Below are 24,073 nucleotides of genomic sequence, written 5' to 3' on the forward strand. Positions count from 1 at the left end.
TCCTGGGGCAGATTACTAGGGCTGGTTATTTAGCAGTCCTGTGCTTCCACTCCCTTCTCACTCTGATTCTTTTCTTCCACCAGTGAGCTGGGGTGGGTGGAGTGATTGGGTCCCATAGGGTCGCGGATTTGTATCTTCCCCTTTCCTGTGAGATGCTGGGCTCTTGCAGATGTAGCCTGGCTCATGTACTGTATCATCCAGTCATTCTTTTAGGAATAGTTGTATTCACTGTATTTTCAAAATATATATGGGTTTGGGAGATTTCCACCACCCTACTCATGCCACCTTCTTGAGCTTGACTCCTGCCCTCATACTTCTAAATAAAACCTGAAATGAAAATCTCATTGTGCTGCTTTATGAAGAGGAAGGTAAAAAGTTATTTGATACTGTTTCATTTTATATTGGAAGAAGTCACCAGGTACCACTCTTCTTGTGAAAATAGATGTGTCATAAGCTCTGCTCATCTACCTGATTTCTTCACAGCTATCACTTAAACAGTTGCTATTAAGCAACCTATCTTGATGATGACCACACTCTCAATTATATTGGACCTTAACATGTTCAGAGTAGACCAATAATACTGTCTAAGCCCAAAAGGTCTTGTGTAGATGAGAGTCTACATTTTCCACACTCTCAGGGATCATAATCCAGAAATTATTTCCCCAGAGGTGACCCTTTCACATGATCACCCCTGGACTCAGATACAGCTGGCATATCCACAGACAATCCACTTTTTTTTATTAAGGTATCATTGATAGACAATTTTATGAAGATTTCACATGAAGCAACATTATGGTTACTATATTCCCCCAATTATCAAGTCCCCACCACATACCCCATTACAGTCACTGTCCATGAGCGTAGTAAGATGGTACAGAGTCACTACTTGTCTTCTCTGTGCTATAGTGCCTTCCCCGTGCCGCCCCCCCAAAATTATGTGTGCTAATCATAATACCCCTTAATCCCCTCACAGACAACCCACTTTAATACCAGCATCTGGCTTCAGCAGATAAAGAAGCTGCCTGGAGGCTGCACTAGCTATAAGACAACTTCTTAATCAACTCAGAGGGAGTCACTGGATCTCCCTGTTCTCAACTATTTTACAACAAACATGACACAAAACATAAAGCAAGCACAGACACTAATTTACAAAAGTGACAGAGATGGTAGAGAACAGACAGGGGGAGAGATAAGTGAGACCAAACAATGTCCTGATAGCAGGTGGATCCCACAGCTCTCATGGGGTAGATCCCCTGTGCTGCAGGACAGTGAGGTGGGGCAGTGGGGCACAGCTGTCTGGTGAGACCCATCCAGGATGACAAAGCCAATAGCCTGGCCTATTCCATGGGTGAAGGATACCTGATGCTTCCTGCAGGAGCGAGTGTCATAGCAAAAACCCTTTTCCAGCAGCTGCCTTATTAAGATATGGCACCATTAGAGAAAGACAGAAAGGAAGCATTATACCCATACAAGCAGATTTGAAGCTCACAAACTGTTGTATCTGTGTTCAGGAAAGACCTTGAAGGGGGAGAATCTGTATGTCTTATTTCTTTAAAATTTAATGTATATTCATCAACTGATGAATACATAAATAAATGTGGTATATCCATACAGTGGAGTATTTGACCGTAAAAAGGAATGCAGTACTGACATGCTACCACATGGATGTATCTCAAAAACATGCTAAGTGAAAGAAGCCAGCCACAGTTCACATATTGTCTGATTCCATTTATATGAAATGTTCAGAAAAAGAAAACCCATAGAAACAGAAAGTAGATTATTGGTTACCCAAGGGTAGAGGGATGGGGATCTAGGGGATGACCACTGAGGGATACCAGGTTTCTTTTTGGGGTGATAAGAATTGTTCTGAAATTGACTGTGGTAATGGTTACACAACTCTACATATACTAAAAACTATGGAATTTTACATTTTAAATGGGTGAATTATATGGTATATGAATTATATCTCAATAAAGCAGCTTCACACACACCAAAAAAAAACCCCACAAAATTTAATTTATACATTTACTACAACTCCAGTGTAACAGATTCCCACTTTCTGGATTTGGCAAGTTGATTCTAAAGTTCATCTGGAAGAAAAAACAACATAATTTTTTCAAAAGGATGATGAAAGACACTAGCCTTGGAATAATAATAAAACACACTATAAAGCTCAAAAATTCAAGTTGTGTGGTACTTGCAAAAAAATGGAAATAAACGGAGTGGAATAAAGAAGTAGACCATATAAACAAAGGAATTTATATTTTATCATGAAGCATCAGTGATTTCACATCACTGAAGAAAGGGATGTACTATTTATAAATGGTGGTGAAATAATTAACTACCCAGTTGGAATAGTAACTTTAAATCTCAACCACCACCACACAGGAAAATAAATTAGTAATGAAATTTTAAAAACTAAGTGAAAAGACAAAACTACAAGAATATTAGAAGAAAACATGGGAGAGTATTTTTATAATATTGGGGTGGGGAAGGAAACACTTCCTAAGCAAAATACAAAATCCAAAACTACAGAGGAGGAGCTATTTCCTTTGTGTACTTATCACAGTTTGCAAAACCTGGTTTACTTGTTTGCAAACCCCTCCACCAGATGGGAAGTTCCATATCTGTCACCTTAGTCCCTCTGTCCCCTGGCACAGAGTAGGAACTCAATAAATACCCATCAAGTGGGCAGATTTGACAACATAAAAATTAAGGAGGAGGGCGGAGCCAAGATGGCGGCGTGAGTAGAGCAGCAGAAATCTCCTCCCAAAACCACATAAATCTATGAAAATATAACAAAGACAACTCTTCCTAAAATAGAGACCAGAGGACACAGGACAACATCCAGACCACATCCACACCTGGGAGAATCCAGTGCCTCGCGAAGGGGGTAAGATACAAGCCCCAGCCCGGCGGGACCCGAGCGCCTGTCTCCCCAGCTCCCGGGGGGTGGAGAAGAGTCAGCAGGGAGGAAGAGGGAGCCCAGGACTGCTGAACACCCAGCCCCAGCCATCCAGACCAGAGCGCAGACACAGTGCATGCACGGGGTTCTGGATAATAGGGAAACAGGGCAGCAGGACCCGTGAGCGGGTGCCTGAGGCCGACACCAGAGAACAAAGAAATGGGAGTGGCCTTTATTTTTTTTTTTTGGCAAGTGCTTTTTGGAAGTCTTAAAGGGACAGGGACCCCAATACTAGGGAAACAGGGAAGCAAGACCGGTGAGTGGGTGCCTGAGACCAGCTCCTGAGGACAAAGAAAATCGGGCATTTTTCTTTTTTTTTTTTAATTATTTATTTAATTTTTTTTCTTTTCTTTTGTTGTTGCTGTTGTTGTTTTGGCTTGGAGAGTGCTTTTTGGAAGTCTTAAAGGGGCAGGGCAGGACACTTAGTCCAGAGGCAGGGAATCTGGGGGTCTCTGGGCACTCTAACCCCCTGGGCAGCAGGGAGCACAGAGGCCCCTTACGGAGATAAATAGCCTCCCGGCCGCTCCCCCTCCAACGGGGCTCCACCATTTTGGAGCAGCAGCCCAAGCCAGGCCACACCCACAGCAACAGCGGAGATAAACTCCATAGCAGCCGGGCAGGAAGCAGAAGCCCTGTCTGCGCACAGCTGCCCAGCACAAGCCACTAGAGGTCGCTATTCTCCCAGGAGAGGAAGGCAAAAACCAACACGAAGGAAAGCTCTCCCAGCTGTCACTCGTACCAGCTCTGCAAACTATCTCTATCACCATGAAAAGGCAAAACTACAGGCAGACAAAGATCACAGAGACAACACCTGAGAAGGAGACAGACCTAACCAGTCTTCCTGAAAAAGAATTCAAAATAAAAATCATGAACATGCTGACAGAGATGCAGAGAAATATACAAGAGCTAAGGGATGAAGTCCAGAGGTAGATCACAGATGTCAGGAAGGAGATCACACAAGTGAAACAAACCCTGGAAGGATTTATAAGCAGAATGCATAAGATGCAAGAGGCCATTAAAGGAATAGAAACCAGAGAACAGGAACATATAGAAGCTGACACAGAGAGAGATAAAAGGATCTCCAGGAATGAAACAACACTAAGAGAACTATGTGACCAATCCAAAAGGAACTCTTACAGGGACTGCTCTAGATGGGAGCACTCCTAAAAAGAGCACAGAACAAAACACACAACATATGAAGAATGGAGGAGGAGGAATAAGAAGAGAGAGAAGAAAAGAATCTCTAGACAGTGTCTATAACAGCTCAAAAAGCAAGCTAAGTTAGGCAGTAAGATACTAAAGAGGCTAACCTTGAACCTTTGGTAACCACGAATTTAAAGCCTGCAATGGCAATAAGTACATATCTCTCAATAGTCACCCTAAATGTAAATGGACTTATGCACCAATCAAAAGACATAGAGTAATAGAATGGATAAAAAAGCAAGACCCATCTATATGCTGCTTACAAGAGACTCACCTCAAACCCAAAGACATGCACAGACTAAAAGTCAAGGAATGGAAAAACATATTTCAGGCAAACAACAGTGAGAAGAAAGCAGGGGTTGCAGTACTAATATCAGACAAAATAGACTTCAAAACTAAGAAAGTAACAAGAGATAAAGAAGGACACTACATAATGATAAAGGGCTCAGTCCAACAAGAGGATATAACCATTCTAAATATATATGCACCCAACACAAGAGCACCAGCATATGTGAAACAAATACTAACAGAACTAAAGAGGGAAATAGACTGCAACGCATTCATTTTAGGAGACTTCAACACACCACTCACCCCAAAGGATAGATCCACCAGGCAGAAAATAAGTAAGGACACAGAGGCACTGAACAACACACTTGAACAGATGGACCTAATAGACATCTATAGAACTCTACATCCAAAAGCAACAGGATATACATTCTTCTCAAGTGCACATGGAACATTCTCCAGAATAGACCACATACTAGCTCACAAAAAGAGCCTCAGTAAATTCCAAAATATTGAAATTCTACCAACCAATTTTTCAGACCACAAAGGTATAAAACTAGAAATAAATTCTACAAAGAAAACAAAAAGGCTCACAAACACATGGAGGCTTAACAACATGCTTCTAAATAATCAATGGATCAATGAACAAATCAAAATAGAGACCAAGGAATATATAGAAACAAATGACAACAACACAAAGCCCCAACTTCTGTGGGACGCAGCGAAAGCAGTCTTAAGAGGAAAGTATATAGCGATCCAGGCACACTTGAAGAAGGAAGAACAAGCCCAAATGAATAGCCTAACATCACAATTATCGAAACTGGAAAAAGAAGAAATGAGGCCTAAAGCCAGCAGAAGGAGGGACATAATAAAGATCAGAGAAGAAATAAACAAAATTGAGAAGAATAAAACAATAGCAAAAATCAACGAAACCAAGAGCTGGTTCTTTGAGAAAATAAACAAAATAGATAAGCCTCTAGCCAAACTTATTAAGAGAAAAAGAGAATCAACACAAATCAACAGAATCAGAAATGAGAATGGAAAAATCATGACAGACTCCACAGAAATACAAAGAATTATTAAAGACTACTATGAAAACCTATATGCCAACAAGCTGGAAAACCTAGAAGAAATGGACAACTTCCTAGAAAAATACAACCTTCCAAGACTGACCAAGGAAGAAACACAAAAGTTAAACAAACCAATTACGAGCAAAGAAATTGAAACGGTAATCAAAAAACTACCAAAGAACAAAACCCCAGGGCCGGACGGATTTACCTCGGAATCTTATCAGACACACAGAGAAGACATAATACCCATTCTCCTTAAAGTGTTCCAAAAAATAGAAGAGGAGGGAATACTCCCAAACTCATTCTATGAAGCCAACATGACCCTAATACCAAAACCAGGCAAAGACCCCACCAAAAAAGAAAACTACAGACCAACATCCCTGATGAATGTAGATGCAAAAATACTCAGCAAAATATTAGTAAACAGAATTCAACAGCATATCAAAAGGATGATACACCATGACCAAGTGGGATTCATCCCAGGGATGCAAGGATGGTACAACATTCAAAAATCCATCAACATCATCCACCACATCAACAAAAAGAAAGACAAAAATCACATGATCATCTCCATAGATGCTGAAAAAGCATTTGACAAAATTCAACATCCATTCATGATAAAAACTCTCAGCAAAATGGGAATAGAGGGCAAGTACCTCAACGTAATAAAGGCCATATATGATAAACCCACAGCCAACATTATACTGAACAGTGAGAAGCTGAAAGCATTTCCTCTGAGATGGGGAACTAGACAGGGATGCCCACTCTCCCCACTGTTATTTAACATAGTACTAGAGGTCCTAGCCAAAGCAATCAGACAAAAAAAAGAAATACAAGGAATCCAGATTGGTAAAGAAGAAGTTAAACTGTCACTATTTGCAGATGATATGATACTGTACATAAAAAACCCTAAAGACTCCATTCCAAAACTACTAGAACTGATATCGGAATACAACAAAGTTGCAGGATATAAAATTAACACACAGAAATCTGTAGCTTTCCTATACACTAACAATGAACCAATAGAAAGAGAAATCAAGAAAACAATTCCATTCACAATTGCATCAAAAAGAATAAAATACCTAGGAATAAACCTAACCAAAGAAGTGAAAGACCTATACCCTAAAAACTACAAGTCACTCTTAAGAGAAATTAAAGGGGACACTAAAAAATGGAAACTCATCCCATGCTCATGGCTAGGAAGAATTAATATCGTCAAAATGGCCATCCTGCCCAAAGCAATATACAGATTTGATGCAATCCCTATCAAATTACCAGCAACATTCTTCAATGAACTGGAGCAAATAATTCAAAAATTCATATGAAAACACCAAAGACCCCGAATAGCCAAAGCAATCCTGAAAAAGAAGAATAAAGTAGGGGGGATCTCACTCCCCAACTTCAAGCTCTACTACAAAGCCATAGTTATCAAGACAATTTGGTACTGGCACAAGAACAGAGCCACAGACCAGTGGAACAGATTAGAGACTCCAGACATTAACCCAAACATATATGGTCAATTAATATTTGATAAAGGAGCCATGGACATACAATGGCAAAATGACAGTCTTCTCAACAGATGGTGCTGGCAAAACTGGACAGCTACATGTAGGAGAATGAAACTGGACCATTGTCTAACCCCATACACAAAAGTAAATTCAAAATGGATCAAAGACCTGAATGTAAGTCATGAAACCATAAAACTCTTAGAAAAATACATAGGCAAAAACCTTTTAGACATAAACATGAGTGACCTCTTCTTAAACATATCTCCCCGGGCAAGGAAAACAACAGCAAAAATGAACAAGTGGGATTATATTAAGCTGAAAAGCTTCTGTACAGCAAAAGACACCATCAATAGAACAAAAAGGAACCCTACAGTATGGGAGAATATATTTGTAAATGACAGATCCGACAAAGGCTTGACGTCCAAAATATATAAAGCACTCACATGCCTCAACAAACAAAACACAAATAATCCAATTAAAAAATGGGCAGAGTAGCTGAACAGACAGTTCTCCAAAAAAGAAATCCAGATGGCCAACAGACACATGAAAAGATGCTCCACATCGCTAATTATCAGAGAAATGCAAATTAAAACTATAATGAGGTATCACCTCACACCAGTAAGGATGGCTGCCATCCAAAAGACAAACAACAACAAATGTTGGCGAGGCTGTGGAGAAAGGGGAACCCTGCTACACTGCTGGTGGGAATGTAAATTAGTTCAACCATTGTGGAAAGCAGTATGGAGGTTCATCAAAATGCTCAAAACAGACCTACCATTTGACCCAGGAATTCCACTCCTAGGAATTTACCCTAAGAACGCAGCAATCAAGTTTGAGAAAGACAGATGCACCCCTATGTTTATCGCAGCACTATTTACAATAGCCAAGAATTGGAAGCAACCTAAATCCTAAATGTCCATCGGTAGATGAATGGATAAAGAAGATGTGGTACATATATACAATGGAATACTACTCAGCCATAAGAAGAGGGCAAATCCTACCATTTGCAGCAACATGGATGAAGCTGAAGGGTATTATGCTCAGTGAAATAAGCCAAGCAGAGAAAGAGAAATATCAAATGATTTCACTCATCTGAGGAGTATAAGAACAAAGGAAAAACTGAAGGAACAAAACAGCAGCGGAATTACAGAACCCAAAAATGGACTAACAGGTACCAAAGGGAAAGGGACTGGGGAGGATGGGTGGGTAGGGAGGGAAAAGGGGGGAGAAGAAGAAAGTGGGTATTAAGATTAGCATGCAAGGGGGGGAGGGAGAAAGGGGAGGGTTGTACAACACAGAGAAGACAAGTAGTGATTCTACAACATTTTGCTATGCCGATGGACAGTGACTGTAAAGTGGTTTATAGGGGGGACCTGGTATAGGGGAGAGCCTAGTAAACATAATATTCTTCATGTAAGTGTAGATTAAAGATTAAAAAAAAAAAAGAAAGAAAGAAAGAAAGAAAAGGGGGATTACTCCTTGATAGGATAAAACCAATGGTAAATCAACGATTAACGCATGCTTTAAATATCCTTAATTTTGATCACTTAAAGGGTGTCAGATGATCGACTATGGAGGTACACTTTTCTGATAATATTCCTTTCTCTTAAAAAAAAAAAGCAGTTCCTGTGTGGTGACCTCCAATGAGTTCTACACAATGGTATAAAGGGCATATCAAAGTGTGGGCAAAGGGTCTGTTTGTGTTTATACAGAAGATCTCAAAGCCTAATTTGGCTACCCAGAAAATGAACTAAGATACAATATGAAGAAGAACTTCCAACATCAGCACTCTCTGGAAGACTCATACCAGAAGATGATCATTAAAAAACCTCAACAAAGATCCAGGCGATGCTGCATCCATCGCACCGTTTCCTGGACTTGCCATTGGAATGAAGAAGGAGATATCTAAGCTGGCCTGTGCATACAGTAAAACAACAAATTTGACTGGATCTATACTGTTGGAACTCAACCAAGAATTAGGAGAAGTGCAAGTTGAAGTGCCTCAAAATCTTACGACTACAGACTATCTACGGTTAAAAGAACATATGGGATGTGAACAGTTCCCAGGAATGGGATGTTTTAATTTGTCTGATTTCTCTCAGACTGTTCAAGTTCAGGTGGACAATATCCACCATATCATAGATAAGTTTTCACAAATGCCTAAGGTGCCTAACTGGTTTTCTTGGTTTCACTGGAGATGCCTGGTAATTATAGGTCTGCTTTGGTTATGTAACTGTACTCCTATTATGTTAATATGTGTGCACAATTTAATTAGTAGTTTAAAACCTATACATGCTGAAGTTACTCTACAAGAAGATATGTCAAAGAAATAATCAATCTTCCCATGTTTTCTTCTGTCTGCTACTTCTATAGCTTTTCTTCTTCCTTCCTAATTACAACCCTTAAATAGAATTCATGCCTCATATCGAATTTACCAAGTATCATAATACTTCCAAGTGGTAAAGATACCTCAAGACAAATGCTGGGCATAGAAGCCACAGGGCATAAATCTGCAAAGAAGTAAAAAGCTAACCTTTGCAAACAATATGGCTTCTCTCTCACTTACCAACTTTACATCTCCCTGTAGGGCCCCGGAAGATGACTGGTTAGCCAGAGACGGGTAAGATTCCTCAAGGGAGGAACAACCTAAGACAGGCACAGTCGCAGGGGGGCCATCAGGTGAGAAATTGGGTATCAACAGAAGTGAGGCTTAGAACCTCACCCCCCCTCTTCTGAGAGAAATCTTCTGCATTCGTGGATGTTTTATTGCCCTTGTCTAGCTTGGATTAACACATAGTCTACAGGCACACACCTGATCATCTACATTTGCTCTCTTACAGCACTAAACTATGTTTTCTACCTTTATCTTGCATCTACCTACCACTTCAGCATTTTATTAAAAATAAAAATAATAATAATATTAAAGAGAGAAATGTGGGATCCACATATAAATCAAGTATAAAAATCAAACAAATATTCATATTTGACCTGATTGCTTATAGGTCATAATGCGTGATCAAAACCGAAAGTTTCTGTGATGACTGCCCTGGTACTGTTCACCATGTAAGAACTTATTCACTATGTAAGAATTTGTTCACCATGTAAGAATTTGTTCGTTATGCTCCAGAAGATTGGAGACTGACGAGAATTAGGCTTGAGATGGATTAATGATTGTGCATTGAGCATTGAGTCCCCTATACAGAATTTTATTGTTGTTAACAACCATTTGATCAATAAATATGAGAGATGCCCTCTCAAAAAAAAAAAAAATTAAGGAGGTTCTATATAAGGATATGCTTTAAAATTAAAAGACAAATGAGGGCCCGAGAGAAAAAAATATTAGATTGGACCATACAAAATTCCCATTTTGGGGGTCAAAAATGGTTTAACATATGTGGGAAGACCTAATATTTTTAACACGTACCAGGTAAAGGAAGAATATGTCTAGTCCACAAAAAGCTCCTAACAAGACCAAGAATCCAATAAAAAAAAAGGGTAAACAATTTGAATAAGCAGATCACAAAAGAAACAAATGCTAATACGTACACAAAAGAAAAGATAACCCCACTGGAAAGCAATTAGAAATAGAAATTCAAACAGAAACCATGCTTGGGGCTCTCTTGTCCCCTCCTGGTATGAGCCAGGAGCTCTTTCCTCTCACTTTATTTCTAAATAAAAGCCTGTCTCAAAATCCTCAACTGCCTATAAAACCCCCTAGACAACGCACCACTATGGGCTCTCTTGTCCCCTCCTGGCATGAGCCAGGAGCTCTTTCCTCTCAATTTATTTCTAAATAAAAGCCTGTACCTTGCTCTCCTAAAAAAAACAGAAACCATGCTTTACTTGCCAGATTGGTGAAACACAATTAGACTAATATATGGTTTTGCTCAAGATGTGAAGAAAAAGTTCACCCACACATTAGTGGCTGATTCCATTTATATGAAAAGTGCGAATGGACCTGCTGCGTATTCTACTTTAAAGCTGGAGACAAGCTCTGATTCTCCTTCTGCTAGATCGAAGTGGCTGAAGTATAAATTGGTATATTACCTTTTTGGAGTGTAGTTTAGTAGTACCTATTTGGCCTGCTCCTAGGACTAGTAATTTCACTTCTAGGACTCTCTTTCAGAGAAATATGTATTTTAACACAAACACACAAGAAAATACTTACAAGGCTATTCACTGAAATGTTATTTATAACAGCTAAAAATTATAGACAACTTAAATGTCCTTTACAGAGGAACTGTTAAGTAAATTGTAGTAAAGTCTTAATTGTGGAAATAAATTGTCATTGCTGAAAATAATGAGGTAGATCTGTAGGTCCAGACTTAGAAAGCTGGACATGATATTTTTTAATAAAAAAAGATAGAAAAGTATGAATAGTTTGATCTCATGTTTCTGAACATAATAAAGGAAAAGAATATATGCAGGTCTATTCACACAGAGGAAAAGGTCTGGAAGAACATGTCCCAGAAGGTTGGCAGTAGTTATCCCTGGGGGTTGAGGGGCCTGCACGTGGGGAGAGCACTAATACTTCCATGTTATTCTGATTTTTTAAATGAGCATGTATTCAACTATGATTCTTTTTTTGAAAGCAAGGAGCAATGAGAAATGCACTGCCTGCTTTGGAGCAGAGACTGGAGTCAAGGGAGTCATTAGAAGACCAAGGACAGGGATCTAAGTTGAAATACCACCAAGTCATATAAAGAGCACAGGTATTAAGGTCAAAAGACCTGGGTTTGAGTCTGGAAAACTCATTAAATCTCTGAGCCTTGGAACAAGTCGATACATCTACCTTAAAGAGATATTGGGGCCTGCTATACGAAATCAGGTGTGTGGAAATTCTGTGCTAATGGTAGAGTGCTTTAAGAATCAGGGTGATGTTACTGGCTAGGATGGCAAATCCCTAGTTTGAAAGTCAGAAAAATAAGGGCTAATACTATAACCTCCTAAGAGTAAGAGGGATGGAAACTGATGGATGAGAGACTTAAAAGAGACATTATCACCCAGTGAGAATGTGTGGACCTGATCTGGACCTTGACTCAACAAACTGTTACACATATTTATGAAAATCAGGAAAATTATTATAAATTATGTTATGTTAAGGAGCTACTATAGCTTTTTAGATACATTATGGCTGTGGGTTCCTTTAATCATTATCTTCCTTTAATCGTATCTATATATAGAGATACATATAGAAGTATTTATGTATGAAATATGATGTTTGATATGGAGACTTGCTTCCAAATAATTCACAAAAATGAAAGGGTAGAGAACGGACAAGGGTATAGATGAAATAAGACTGGTTGTTAACATTGCACGACAGGTATATGGGGACGTACGGTATTATTTTTTTCTATTGTTACCTATGTCTGAAACTTAACGTAATTAAAATTTCTATAAAAAAATGAATGGCTCCACCTTTCTAGGTCTCGGAGGAGGCGCCAAGACCCATATGAAGGTAAAACTGAGTTCAATCTTGCCAAAGCCTGGCCCCAAGGAAGGGCGGAGAAGCACATGCTTCACCGTATAAACACTGAGTCAGCAATGGTTTCACTGGTCAGCAGGCTGACAAGCCAAGTACCAAGACCAGAATACAGTCATATCTATCAAAGAAGGCACAGGGCTCAGTGGGACTGATGTGGCTGAGGTAGTGATGGGATGAGTGCCTATAGAAAGTAAAGGAAAATTTGGTACAAAATACAAATGGCAGCTAACAAGATAAATATCCCATTAACTGCAGCTGCTGAGGATTATTTTTAACTAGGGCATAATACCATTACCAAGATTTCATACCAGCATTTATACTTATAATGTAGATTAATGAATGGATTAATACGTCCTAGGCTCATCCTATAACACTATTTTTAAAAAGAACTTTTGCAACAAGCAACCCCCAAAATCCCAATAGATAGCCACACTGTTCTTGATAAAGCTAAACACACAAAAATCAAGCTGCTTCCAAAAGGTGACCTGCTGAGGTAAGAGGAAAAAATCCTCTAGCAAAAGCTTTCTTTATATGCTGAATGTTGACTAGTCTTGCTGTTGCTTAGGATCACCCAATAGAGTGGGCAAGAACAGCCTTCACCCTTACTCCCAGTTCTGTCCTGCTTGCTGCCACCTACGGGAAAAAGGGGTTGGCACCATTCCGTTGCCAGACTTTTTGAGATTGACAGTGAAAGACCAGACCACCACCCACTGAGCCCCATCGGAAAGCCTGAATGGGATGGACCAAGTGAGACATTTCTTACATGCTCCCCTCCAAGAGGCTCCACTCTGGTCCACTTCTCATTACCCTCCTCACCTCCTGCAATGGCTTCTGCCAAAAACCACAATAATTCACCACCTTCAGAGTCCAAAGAAAAGGGTTTTAGTCCTAGCTCTGCCACCAATAAGGAGTCAGGGAATCTCACAACCCATCTGAAATGAGGGAATCAGATGGGTGATGTTCTAAGACCCCTTTCAATGTTCTGATTCGCATATGAGCTTCTCTTTAACTTAGAGAATAAATAAATCATCAGGCCACAACAGATGGGTTTTCCTGTGAATCTCTGGGCACAAGCGATTAAGGAAACCAAAAAGAGAAGGGGAGGAGCCTCAACTCCTTTTAAGATTCTGCCTAACTTAGGCCTGGCTGGAGGAGGAAGCTGGGCTGTAAGAAAACCTAACTGCCATGTGACATCTAATCACTCCCTCCAAAGGGACAGGAACCCAGTGGGGGAAGAAGTGAAGGAGAAGGGGAGAGGTCAAGGTCCTGGAGCTCCCGTTGGCGTCTTCCATCACCTCCAGCGTGAGCTGGCTTCTGGTGCCACAACCCTTCCTCCTCTACACGTCTGCATCCCACTCCTAAGATACAGCATGTGAGCTGAAGGGTGGAGCTGAAGCACAATCTAAAATTCCAGCTTTCACGGATGAAGGCCTGTGTTTGAGACAAGTTCAAAATAATCCTAAAATGACCTCAAATAAACCATCAAACAATGTTTATGGCAGAACAACATAAATATATCAATTTGGTCACTCTTGTGCCCAAGCAAGTCTTTTTAGGTAAGATCTGTGGCCATCTCAAGAAATAAATTCCAGGCTGCTACTGCTGTTAAAACAGGTTTTGCTGTGCATTCTAAAGCCATATCTCTTTTTATAGCAAGACATGCCTACTGGCTGCACTCTTGGGAAGAACAGACTGCAGATAAGAGCAATAGCTTGTTCAACTTGGTACTAAGGCTTCTTACCCACATATTCTGAGAGGAAGACGACAAAGAACGGAGTGACCAGGTCATTAATTCCCTGGACATACCCACTGGCAGGGTGTCGGATGGCCCAAATAAATAGGATTCTTTCGAAGACCTAGGAAAATGAGAAGGAAAGAAGACATGACTATTAGAGCATGGAGATACTCTCTCTACTTACCTACCTCACAGTTTACCTCAAAGTAGCTGCAGAGTTTCTAGAAGACTTTTGAGATACTGTGGGACAAAAGAAGCATATAAATGCAAAAGGTTTCTAAGATGCTAATTGTTTTTAAGTAGAGGTAGATATTTCTCACCCTCTATTTATCTGTTCAGTACCCAGGCACTGTGATATAAAATCAGGAAAAGGAAAGGAGAACAACACAAATGGCTTAGGAAGGGGTTTGCTATAGATGCCATTAATTCAGGCCACCACATTCTCACTTGCAGATACTGCCTCTCTATGTCCAAGAACAAGATAGCAGAATATCTTAAGTTCTGACACTTTTTCTAAATCCTTTTTGGTCATTCAGGACTTAGAAACGCCTTCCCTACCACTCTCCCCTTTCTTCCTGCTCAGACAGAAAGAGAACTAGATCTAGATTTAGTTCTAACCTACCTAGCTTGATTAGGAACTAGTGACAGACTATAAATGCAGGAAGTCACTTCATATGTCAAGATGTGACCCAAACATGTGCAGGGAACAGGAAATCAAATAAGCCAAATTATGGACTTCTACTGCTGGGGGTTTGAGAACAGATAAATTAGCCAGGGCTTCCCTGGGAAAGCCGCTGGGGTTAAATATATTAGCCACAAGAGGCCAGAGGCCTAGACTGGGGACAAAGAAAAGATCTTTGGCCCCTTTTCTGAGTCTGGCCCTGTCCCATCAGCTCCTTTCTGCTTTCCTGAGATCCCCTGAGATTTTTCCATCTTCTCTGATAATACTCATTCCCTGGCTTCACCCTGGTGACCACAACCCTGGGGCTGACACACTGTTTACACTGCCTTTGACTAGGCTGCCTCATGTCTCTGTGAACCTTACCAGAGGGATGGTAGAGGTGATGGTGATTACAAACTGTGGGATGGGAGATTAGAGGGCCTCCATAGCACATGGGCTCTGCAGAGCCCCAAACAATTGGCTCTGGGGGCGGTTTGAAGAGGCCCTCTAGGTCAGGTGCAAGGGAGAACAGTAACAAGGAAATGCTTGCATGGTTTGGAGTGGGTTAGCTAGTATAGAAGTAAAAACTCTAGAGACACAATAAAGGATGTTTACCAGCCCCTCTGTTGAGTCTGCCTATCAGCTGGCAGAGAGCTGAGAAACAGCCCCACTGTCAGCACTCCGGCCCTTACAGGCGGGAGAACAAAGCTTTGCCTGGAATCGAGCAGATATCTCTGATTCCACTAGACTTGTCCACTTGCTTTCTGGGGGTGAGGGAAGGATATGGCGTCCCCATCTGTGTGAGGCCCAACACTAATGGGTGCCCTTGTACATTCCTTCCTCTCTGTTGCTACCCCTCCTTCCCTTGAAACTATAGCTCAAGCTAGATCCACCATGTTAAGGAAGATCTCAAAGAATCCCTGCCTCTCAACCTCCTCACACCTCCTACGGCCTCTGCCTGTCTGGACATCTCTATTAAAAGCTCTTCCAGGTCAGTCCTGCTGAAGGACTTGCCAGAGCTTCGACTCCATGCTGTTGGCCCCTTGTGAACACACAGATCCTTGGTGACTGGTTTTAATAATGGCTTAGTGCATGGCAGCTAGCCGTTCAGAGTCAGGAGACCTGAGATAATCCCCTCTAGCAATGATGGGACAAGGCAGAGGCAGGCACACTGTAAAGAGATGGAAATTGAAGAGCACCAAGCCTGGTTGCCAGGGGAGACCATGGAATAGTCAGTACAGAAAAAGTCTTTGATAATCTTGTTTTGTACAGAGGAGTGGATAGGGTAATCCCTGCAGGTTTTTCCTATACCTCTTCTTCTTGTGTGGGTAATTCTGACTTACTGTAGTCAATACTCTATTCTGTTTCAGGTTTGCAAATAAAGTTTTTCAGTATCCAGTGGCATATTTTGTTCACTGCCTCTTGGTTAGCATTTTATTCTGTTCAAGGTGATTATACTCACATTTACATGGTCAATTAATCTGTAACAAAGGAGGCAAGAATATACAATGGGGGAAAAGACAGTCTTTGCAATAAATGGTGCTGGAAAAACTGGACAGCTACATGCAAAACAATGAAACTGGACGACTTTCTTACACCAAACACAAAAATAAACTCGAAATGGATTAAAGACCTAAATTTAAGACCTGAAACCATAAAACTCCTAAAAGAAAACATAGGCAGTAAACTCTTGGACACTGGCCTTAGCAACTTTTTTCTGGTTACATCTCCCAGGCAAGGGAAACAAAAGTGAAAATAAACAAGTGGGGCCCAAGAGACTAAAAATCTTCTGTACAGCAAAGGAAACCATCAACAAAATGAAAAGTTAACCTTCTGAATGGGAGATTTGCAAATGATATATCTGTTAAGGGGTCAATATCCAAAATATATAAAGAACTCATATAACTCAATAACAAAAAAGCACATAATCCAATTAAAGATTAGGCAGTGGACCTGAATAGATACTTTTCCAAAGAAGACATACAGATGGCCAACAGATACATGAAAAAATGCTCAATATTACTAATCATCAGGGAAATGCAAATCAAAACCACAATATGATACCATCTCACACAAGTCAGAATGGCTAGGAGCAAAGAGACATAAAATAGGTGTGTACCACAGTGTTGTTCATGTGAAACCTTCATAAGATTGTATATCAATGATACTTTAATTTAAATAATAATAATAATAAAAATAAGCGTTGTAGAGGATGTGGAAAAATGGGAATCCTTGTTCACTGTTGCTAGGAATGTAAACAAGTGCAATCACTGTGGAAAATAGTCTGGAGGTTACTCAAAAAAATTAAAAATAGAAATACTATGTGACCCAGCAATTCCACGTCTGAGGAAAATGAAGACCCTAATTTGGAAAGACATATGCACCTTTATGTTTATTGCAGCAGTCAGGATATGGAAGTAACTTAAGTATCCATCAATAGAAGAATGGGTAAAGATTGGTACATATATACAATAGAAAATTAGTCATTAAAAGGAATAAAATCTTGACATTTGTGACAACACGGATAGACCTAGGGGGTATTATGCTAAGTGAAATAAGTCAGAGAAAGACAAATACCATATGATTTCACTTATATGTGGAAATTGGAAACAAATGAACAAACAAACAAAAAACCTAGAAACATACTCATAATATGGAGAATTGGTAGCTGCCAGGGTGGGGAGGAGGGGTGCAAATTAGGTGAAGGGGATTAAAAGCCACAAACTTCCAGTCATAAAAATAAATGTCATGAGGATGAAAAGTACAGCATAGGGAATACAGACAATAATATTGTAATAACTTTGTATGACGACAGATGATAACTACATTTATTGTGATGAACATTTCATAATGTATACAAATGTCAAATCACTATGTTGTATACCTGAAACTAACATATTATATATCAACTATACTTCAATAAAAGGTTTTTAAAAAATCTCTAACTGAAAAAAGGTAAGATATCTCAATTTTTTATACAAATTACATGTTGAGTTGATAATATTTTGTATGTAATGGATCAAATAAAATGTATTTAAAATTTTTTGTAAAGATGATTATAGCCTTCTAGAAGGAAAGATGATTCAAGAAAAATTGGAAAGAATATAGTTTGAATCTTTGTATTTAGGGTCCACTACTAGAAGCCTCTGCAACAAAATACTCTCCCTGTCTCCAAGTTTAAAGTAAGCACGCATAGGTAAAAGAACATAAGTATATGAACACCTCCAAGTTATTCCAAGAGGAATAAGGAGGGCTGAGCTGTGGTAAACAGTGGGAGACACAAGGGGATCCAGAGAGGGTTTTTAGCTTCCTCTGAGCTGAATCTTATAGATAAAATAGTGGTGTCACTTTCAAAATCTCCCTTATGCTATTGGTAAGTCATAAGAGATCCCACCAGTAAAGAAATCTATATTTAAACAGAATTATGAATATAATCTAAAGTTAAATAGAAATTATTTTGAGCATTTCTATCATCATCCCTCTCTGTTATGGTGATAACAGAAAGCACAATTCAAAGAGCACTTACACCCAGTGTCCTAGCCACTGGGAAGCTGCAAAGGAATCCCTCAGCTAAAGGAGGTTATCATTACTGCCTGTATAAAAAGAGAATTAAAAAAAAAAAAGATAATAGTCCAACTGAGACCTCCCATTTGCTTCACTAACTTGTTAGGTCTCAAGATATTACTATTAATTTTACTTCTGGGTATATAACCAAAAGGATTTAAAACAAGGACTCAAACAAATATTTGCATACCCATGTTCATTGTAGTATCATTCATAATACCTAAAAGATGGAAAGAACCCAACTGTCCACCGACAGATGAATGGATCAATAACATACGTTATATACATATAATGGAATATTATTCAGTCATCAAAAGGAACCACTAACACATGTTACAACATGGATGAACCCTGAAGACATTTATGTTGAGTGAAATAAGACAGCAACAAAAGGACAAATATTGTACGATCCCACTTATTTGAGGTACCTGGAGTAGCCAAATTCATAGGCAGAAAGTGGAATGGTGGTTGAGGGGAATGGAGAGCTATTATTTAATGGGTACGAGTTTTGGTTTGGGAAGATGAAAAAATGTTCTAAAGATGGATGGTGGTGATACTTATACAACAATGTACTTAATGTGAATGCACTTAATGCCAGTGAACTGTACACTTAAAAATAGTAAATTTCATGTTGTATATATTTACCACAATTAAAAAATCACTATCTCAGCTTGATAAAGTAGGGCAGACACAGGACTATGAATTCTAAGATGTGGGTTCTAGTATTCACTCTGTCACCACGTGGCCTCAGACTCTGGGCAAGTCTCTTAGTCTCTCAAAGAGCGACTTGGCCCAGAGGCTTTTGTGAAGATCAAGTGAAAATGCATAAGAAAGTGGTCTGAGAGGACCAAAGCCCCGTCTGAACATAAGGCGCTATCCCAACTAGCCGTAAACCTGCCCCTGGTTGGAGCGAGGGCTACTGTGCTCATCCATGTGACGGTGCTACAGAGATATGGGGGAGAAGGACCGAGAACATTAAGTACTTCCCTCACCTCCTGTACGAGTGGTTGCTGGAACAATGGAATGAGAGGATTCGTCCTTGGAATGTCAATGTGAATCTGAAAAAGAAAAGCCACGTCCAAAAACACAAATGCCAGGTTGTTCTTTTGAGAAGTTATTTTCTTAAGAATTGAGCATCAAGGGAGTAAGAGAGCACAATTCATCTCTAGAAAGACCTGACTGACATACAAATGAAGTCTGGTTAAACCTACCTGTCCATCTGGAATATGTTTCCATGGTAGCCATAGCTTTCTCAACAGTGAGGAAACCACCCCAAAAAACCATTTGCATCAAACAGAAACAGTCTTCAAAGCTGAAAAGCATCCACTGCTTCTTCCTATTGCTCTGGAGTCTGTTTCACTCTGGGCTTGTACTTACTTAACAGGCATGATTAAAACATGTACCCCTCTTTCAGAATCTTACTCATCAACAGTTCCCAAGAACTAAATGAGTCCCAACAGCGGTACACACGTGCCAGGTCAGGGAACCAGAGGGGGCTGGCCTTCAGTAACTGGCACTGAAAACTCTTACTTCTGTTATCAAAGAGGTCACCACGGTTGGTTTCAGCCTCAGGATTTTCCTGTGCCCAGTCTGACTATCCCAAGGATTGTGCTAGCGGCAGCACAGTCTGCTTCAGGTCCCAGGCTTGTTGTAGACAGCTGCCCAGACCCAGTCTTTTACGCGCTTCTGCAACTACCAGACTCCTCTTCTCCCCCTCCACCATTCTGCAGGCACGGGGGATCCCTGTGAGTGATGATGCAACCCTCCCTACCAGGGTGCTGAAGACTTCAGGTCCTGCAGACAGACAGACACGGGTGCTGAACAGGCACTGCAGCTGCCAGAACACACTGATGTCCTAGGGACTGGACCACCCCGGAGTGAATTTGTCTTTCACCTTCTGTCCCATAACCTTTACTACTCACAGTGTGGTCTGGGGACCAGCAACATTGGCATCACTTGGCATCTCATTAGAAGTAAAGGTCTCACTTCAGACCCACAGAATCAGAACCTGTATTTTTTCATAATCCCTAGGTGGGATTTTATCAAGAGCTTAGATGATCTGTATGCATATTAAAGTTTGAGAACACTGCCACTGACCAGTGACCCCCAAAATGTCTGTATTTAAAATGGTTGGAATCAGAACTCCTAATTAGGAGGGAAAACAGTGTTGGGAGTAAATTTAATTCTTAACTAGCACACCACAGCCTAAATACTTGGAAAACCTATGCCACAATGGCACTACCAGGAGACACACATGAAAACAATGACTAGTAAGCAAAAAGGCAGCAGGTGGTGACCGTACCTGTCTGTATGTATCCTGGTGATGTTCTTCATTTCGAGAGTCATAATACTGCTCAATGAAGCCAAAATATTCCTCCCGCTTCCTCTGCAGGGTTAACTTCCTCCTCTCAGTGTTTGCTGGGAGATAGCCCTACAGATAGGATGACTAGTCAGATGGAGACAGACACTGGCTGGATGAATACTTAATTTTTATTTTAGCTTGAGGGGAGGCTTGGAAACTTTCAAACGGACAGAAGGAAAACTGCCAATAGGACAAGGGTGATCGCTTTTGGGCTCTGGTCACCCCATGTATGCCCTCTCCCCAGTCAGTAAGATCCACATGTGGGCAGATGAAGCAAGGCCAGCATTCCCAGGTTGGTACTCCCGTGGCCTGGGATGCGCTTGGAGCTCACGCTGCTGGTGAGTGCTCCAGAGCTGGCACACTACAAGAGTGAATGTAGGTCGGTGGGAGAGAACTGGATCCAAGTCAGGGTCCCCAAGGGCTGCATGTGTGCAAGGCAACCCTTCTGAAAATCATAGGGATACAGTCGCCTCCACAGTACATCTCAGCCGTGTGCCATGTAAGTTTGCGCCAGCTACACATTCTTTTCTACTGTAATATTCAGAATTACTAGCTTAGAAAGCTGAATGGAATCTGTGTCATAGCAGCTACAACCCCAGACACAGAACTGCTGCCAGCAGCCCTCTCTTAGCCAAAGCTCCAGGCCAATTTCCATTCTTATCCCTGGTCTAGATCCCTCTCAATTCTTGTATCTCCTGTTCCCTGCTGAGGGCAGCCAGGGGATGGAACCCCAGCTGTGCTCCACTCATCTGCCCAGAGGGAGAGCTGTGGTTTTATTATACATACCAAGGCACCTTATGTATTCAGCACCTGGCACTATGCCTGGCAAACAGTAGGCCTTCAACAGTTCCTTACTAGAAGAATGAATGCATTTTACAGGCTCAGGAAACCCAAGTACTCCTATTGTAGTGGCTGGCATGATGCTCCCGCACTTGATAAAAGGGCTGAAGCCGCCTTCCGAGGGAGACCTGTTTATCAACTCCTCACAGTTGCAAAGTGGGTTTCAACCACTTTAGTTATTCCTACTGAAAAAGGAGTGAGGCACAGGGAATATGGGAGCTTTCCCACACAAAAGTTGGGATCATCCTATATTCTTTCTCCTTGCTGTTGAAAAAGTGAAGCTGTGACTACAGGAACATGTTTGTGCTCTTCTATGTGTGCAGATAACTCTCAAGAATGTGTTTCTTTATGCACAGAAGTAAGACTACTGTCCCACAGAGCTGTCATACCCAGTAGGACTGGAGAAGTCTATGGAGTACTACTGACGTGCCCAGACTAACCTCCTCAGGGAAGAAGTGCAGTGTGAGGCTCACGCTTTTCTACAGAGTGGGGAGAACTCACCGACAGAGTGGGGAGAACTCACCGACAGAAGTCTCCAGGTTACAGGTCGAACCTCTCTGGGAACCCCGGGCCAGCTGCACTTCCTCAGTTCATCTGCAAACAGATAACAGCTTTGGGGGATTAGCTCTTCCCAGAAATACCCTAAAACAAGCAGCCAGCACTGCCTGATGCTTCCCACCATTCAAGTAAGGCTGCCACCACCACCAGCTACCAACAAGCAGGGGAAAAAATCCCAAACAACAGCCCTGAGCAGCACAGTACCAAAGACATGGCTTTGCAGCCGTGACCCAGTCAGCTCAGAGATTAGAGTCAGAGGGAAGGAAAGCTCAGTGGTGTGGCTTTCAGTAAGAATTGCCTTGAGGTAGGGGAGACCAAAGCCAGAATAGTAGCACTATGGTCTACAGGCCACAGAATTCAGTCCCACCGAATTTGGTTCCTAATTTCTGGTAACATACTTCTGACTTAATTCCTGCATGTCACTGCAATGGGCACCAGATCAGGAGATGCTGGAAAAGTAAAAGAAGGAAGAATAAAGAGCAATAGCTTCCAGGTCTCTGAGAATCCCAGTCACCAAGTGGTCTTACCTTGCCTGGGGCTCATGGGAACTTACCTAAGTCAGTGTTGTGGCTGGAGAGAAGCTGACGGAATTTTTCTAGGCGGGTTTTCTCCCGGACAGTCATCGGGGGTGCCCCAGAGGCATTCTGGTCTGAGATCCGGGCAACCAGGGGGATGATGGGTCGGAGAGGGAGTGACTGCTGTTTGTGGAGTGGGTTCCTCAGGCATGTATCACCTGAGATAATTTGGAAGACAAGGACCGCAGGCTGTGTGTAGAGAGATGATGCCGCCGGACCCTCAGCCTGACTGCTCAGTGCTGGTCTGTCTGCCAGAGACCTGGCTGTGCAGCTCGGGCACCACCTGAAGGTGCCCCGCTTAGGGCAGCCAGGGGATGGAACCCCAGCTGTGCTCCACTCATCTTCCCAGAGGAAGGACTGTGCTTTTATCATACATACCAAGGCACCTTATGTGCTCACAGAGACTCCAGATGCTGTAGTAACTTTTGAGAATTCTTTTGGCAACTCGAGAGGGAAATGCAATGTTTTCTTTCTAACCCAACCTGAACTTTTCTTGGTGCTTAATAGTGAGTTTGGGGGCAACATAGTCTAAGGTAGTGTTTGCCTTCCATTTCCACATCCCAGGGCTGTAAGAAACAATGGCATAGTAAAACACACTGCAATAGAAGAAGGTAGTGCTTTCTTGATGCCCCAGGCCCACCCAGCTGACCCAAGGCCTGAGGAAATCAATATCCCTGGCACAATTCTAACCTGGTCTTCACCCACCAATGTGCCCTGTGCACCAGGCATGAAGCTCTGGCCGAAGGCAACCCTGCTTTGGGACTTCTTGCAGATCCTCTGTGCTCCAGACTTCCTGCCAAAATGAACAAGCTTTAATTCTGCCAGGATATGACTGAAGTAACAGGAACAAAGACTCAAGCTGACCTCTATGTCTAGTTCTAAACATTTCTAAACTAGATGGTTAAGTAGGAGAAATGAGCAGTATAGCACTTATATTTATTGAGCACTTACTATGTATAAGGCATTGTGCTGGTTCAAATTTACATATGATCTCTCATTTGATCTTTACAACATACAGTAGGAATTTATTAGTATTTTACAGATGAGGAAACTGCAGCTCTGAGAGGTTAAGTAATCAGTAAGAAGAGATGAGATGCCACCTTAGGTCTAACCCCAAAACCCTTATTTTACTACTGCAAACTCGGTGTTAGTTCTGACTGTCCTTTTGTGCTGTTTCACATTGTTTACCTACCCTGGCCTTAAAAATAGTAATCACAGCAAGGATTAAGTGGCGAATGCTAATCAACCAGCATATCTAGGTT

At 41.2% G+C, this 24,073-nt stretch overlaps 1 protein-coding gene across 6 annotated transcripts in view; it reads right to left on the bottom strand.

The window, feature by feature from the left end:
* Window positions 1-24,073, bottom strand: part of TBC1D22B (TBC1 domain family member 22B) — a 99,896-nt gene that overhangs the window by 52,102 nt on the left and 23,721 nt on the right. For all 6 annotated transcript variants that reach the window (XR_012126420.1, XM_073225224.1, XM_037004466.2 and 3 more), the window contains exons 4-8: window positions 22,790-22,969; window positions 22,202-22,272; window positions 20,779-20,907; window positions 19,469-19,534; window positions 14,258-14,372 (exon numbers count right to left, since the gene is read on the bottom strand). Coding sequence is in view for 5 of the 6 variants with exons in the window: in XM_073225224.1 (XP_073081325.1) it covers window positions 14,258-14,372; window positions 19,469-19,534; window positions 20,779-20,907; window positions 22,202-22,272; window positions 22,790-22,969 (561 nt within the window). In the remaining variant the exon portion in view is untranslated. The remainder of the gene's footprint in view (window positions 1-14,257; window positions 14,373-19,468; window positions 19,535-20,778; window positions 20,908-22,201; window positions 22,273-22,789; window positions 22,970-24,073) is intronic.

This window comes from Manis javanica, chromosome 16 (genome assembly GCF_040802235.1).
Source record: "Manis javanica isolate MJ-LG chromosome 16, MJ_LKY, whole genome shotgun sequence".
NCBI classification, from domain to species: Eukaryota; Metazoa; Chordata; class Mammalia; order Pholidota; family Manidae; genus Manis; species Manis javanica.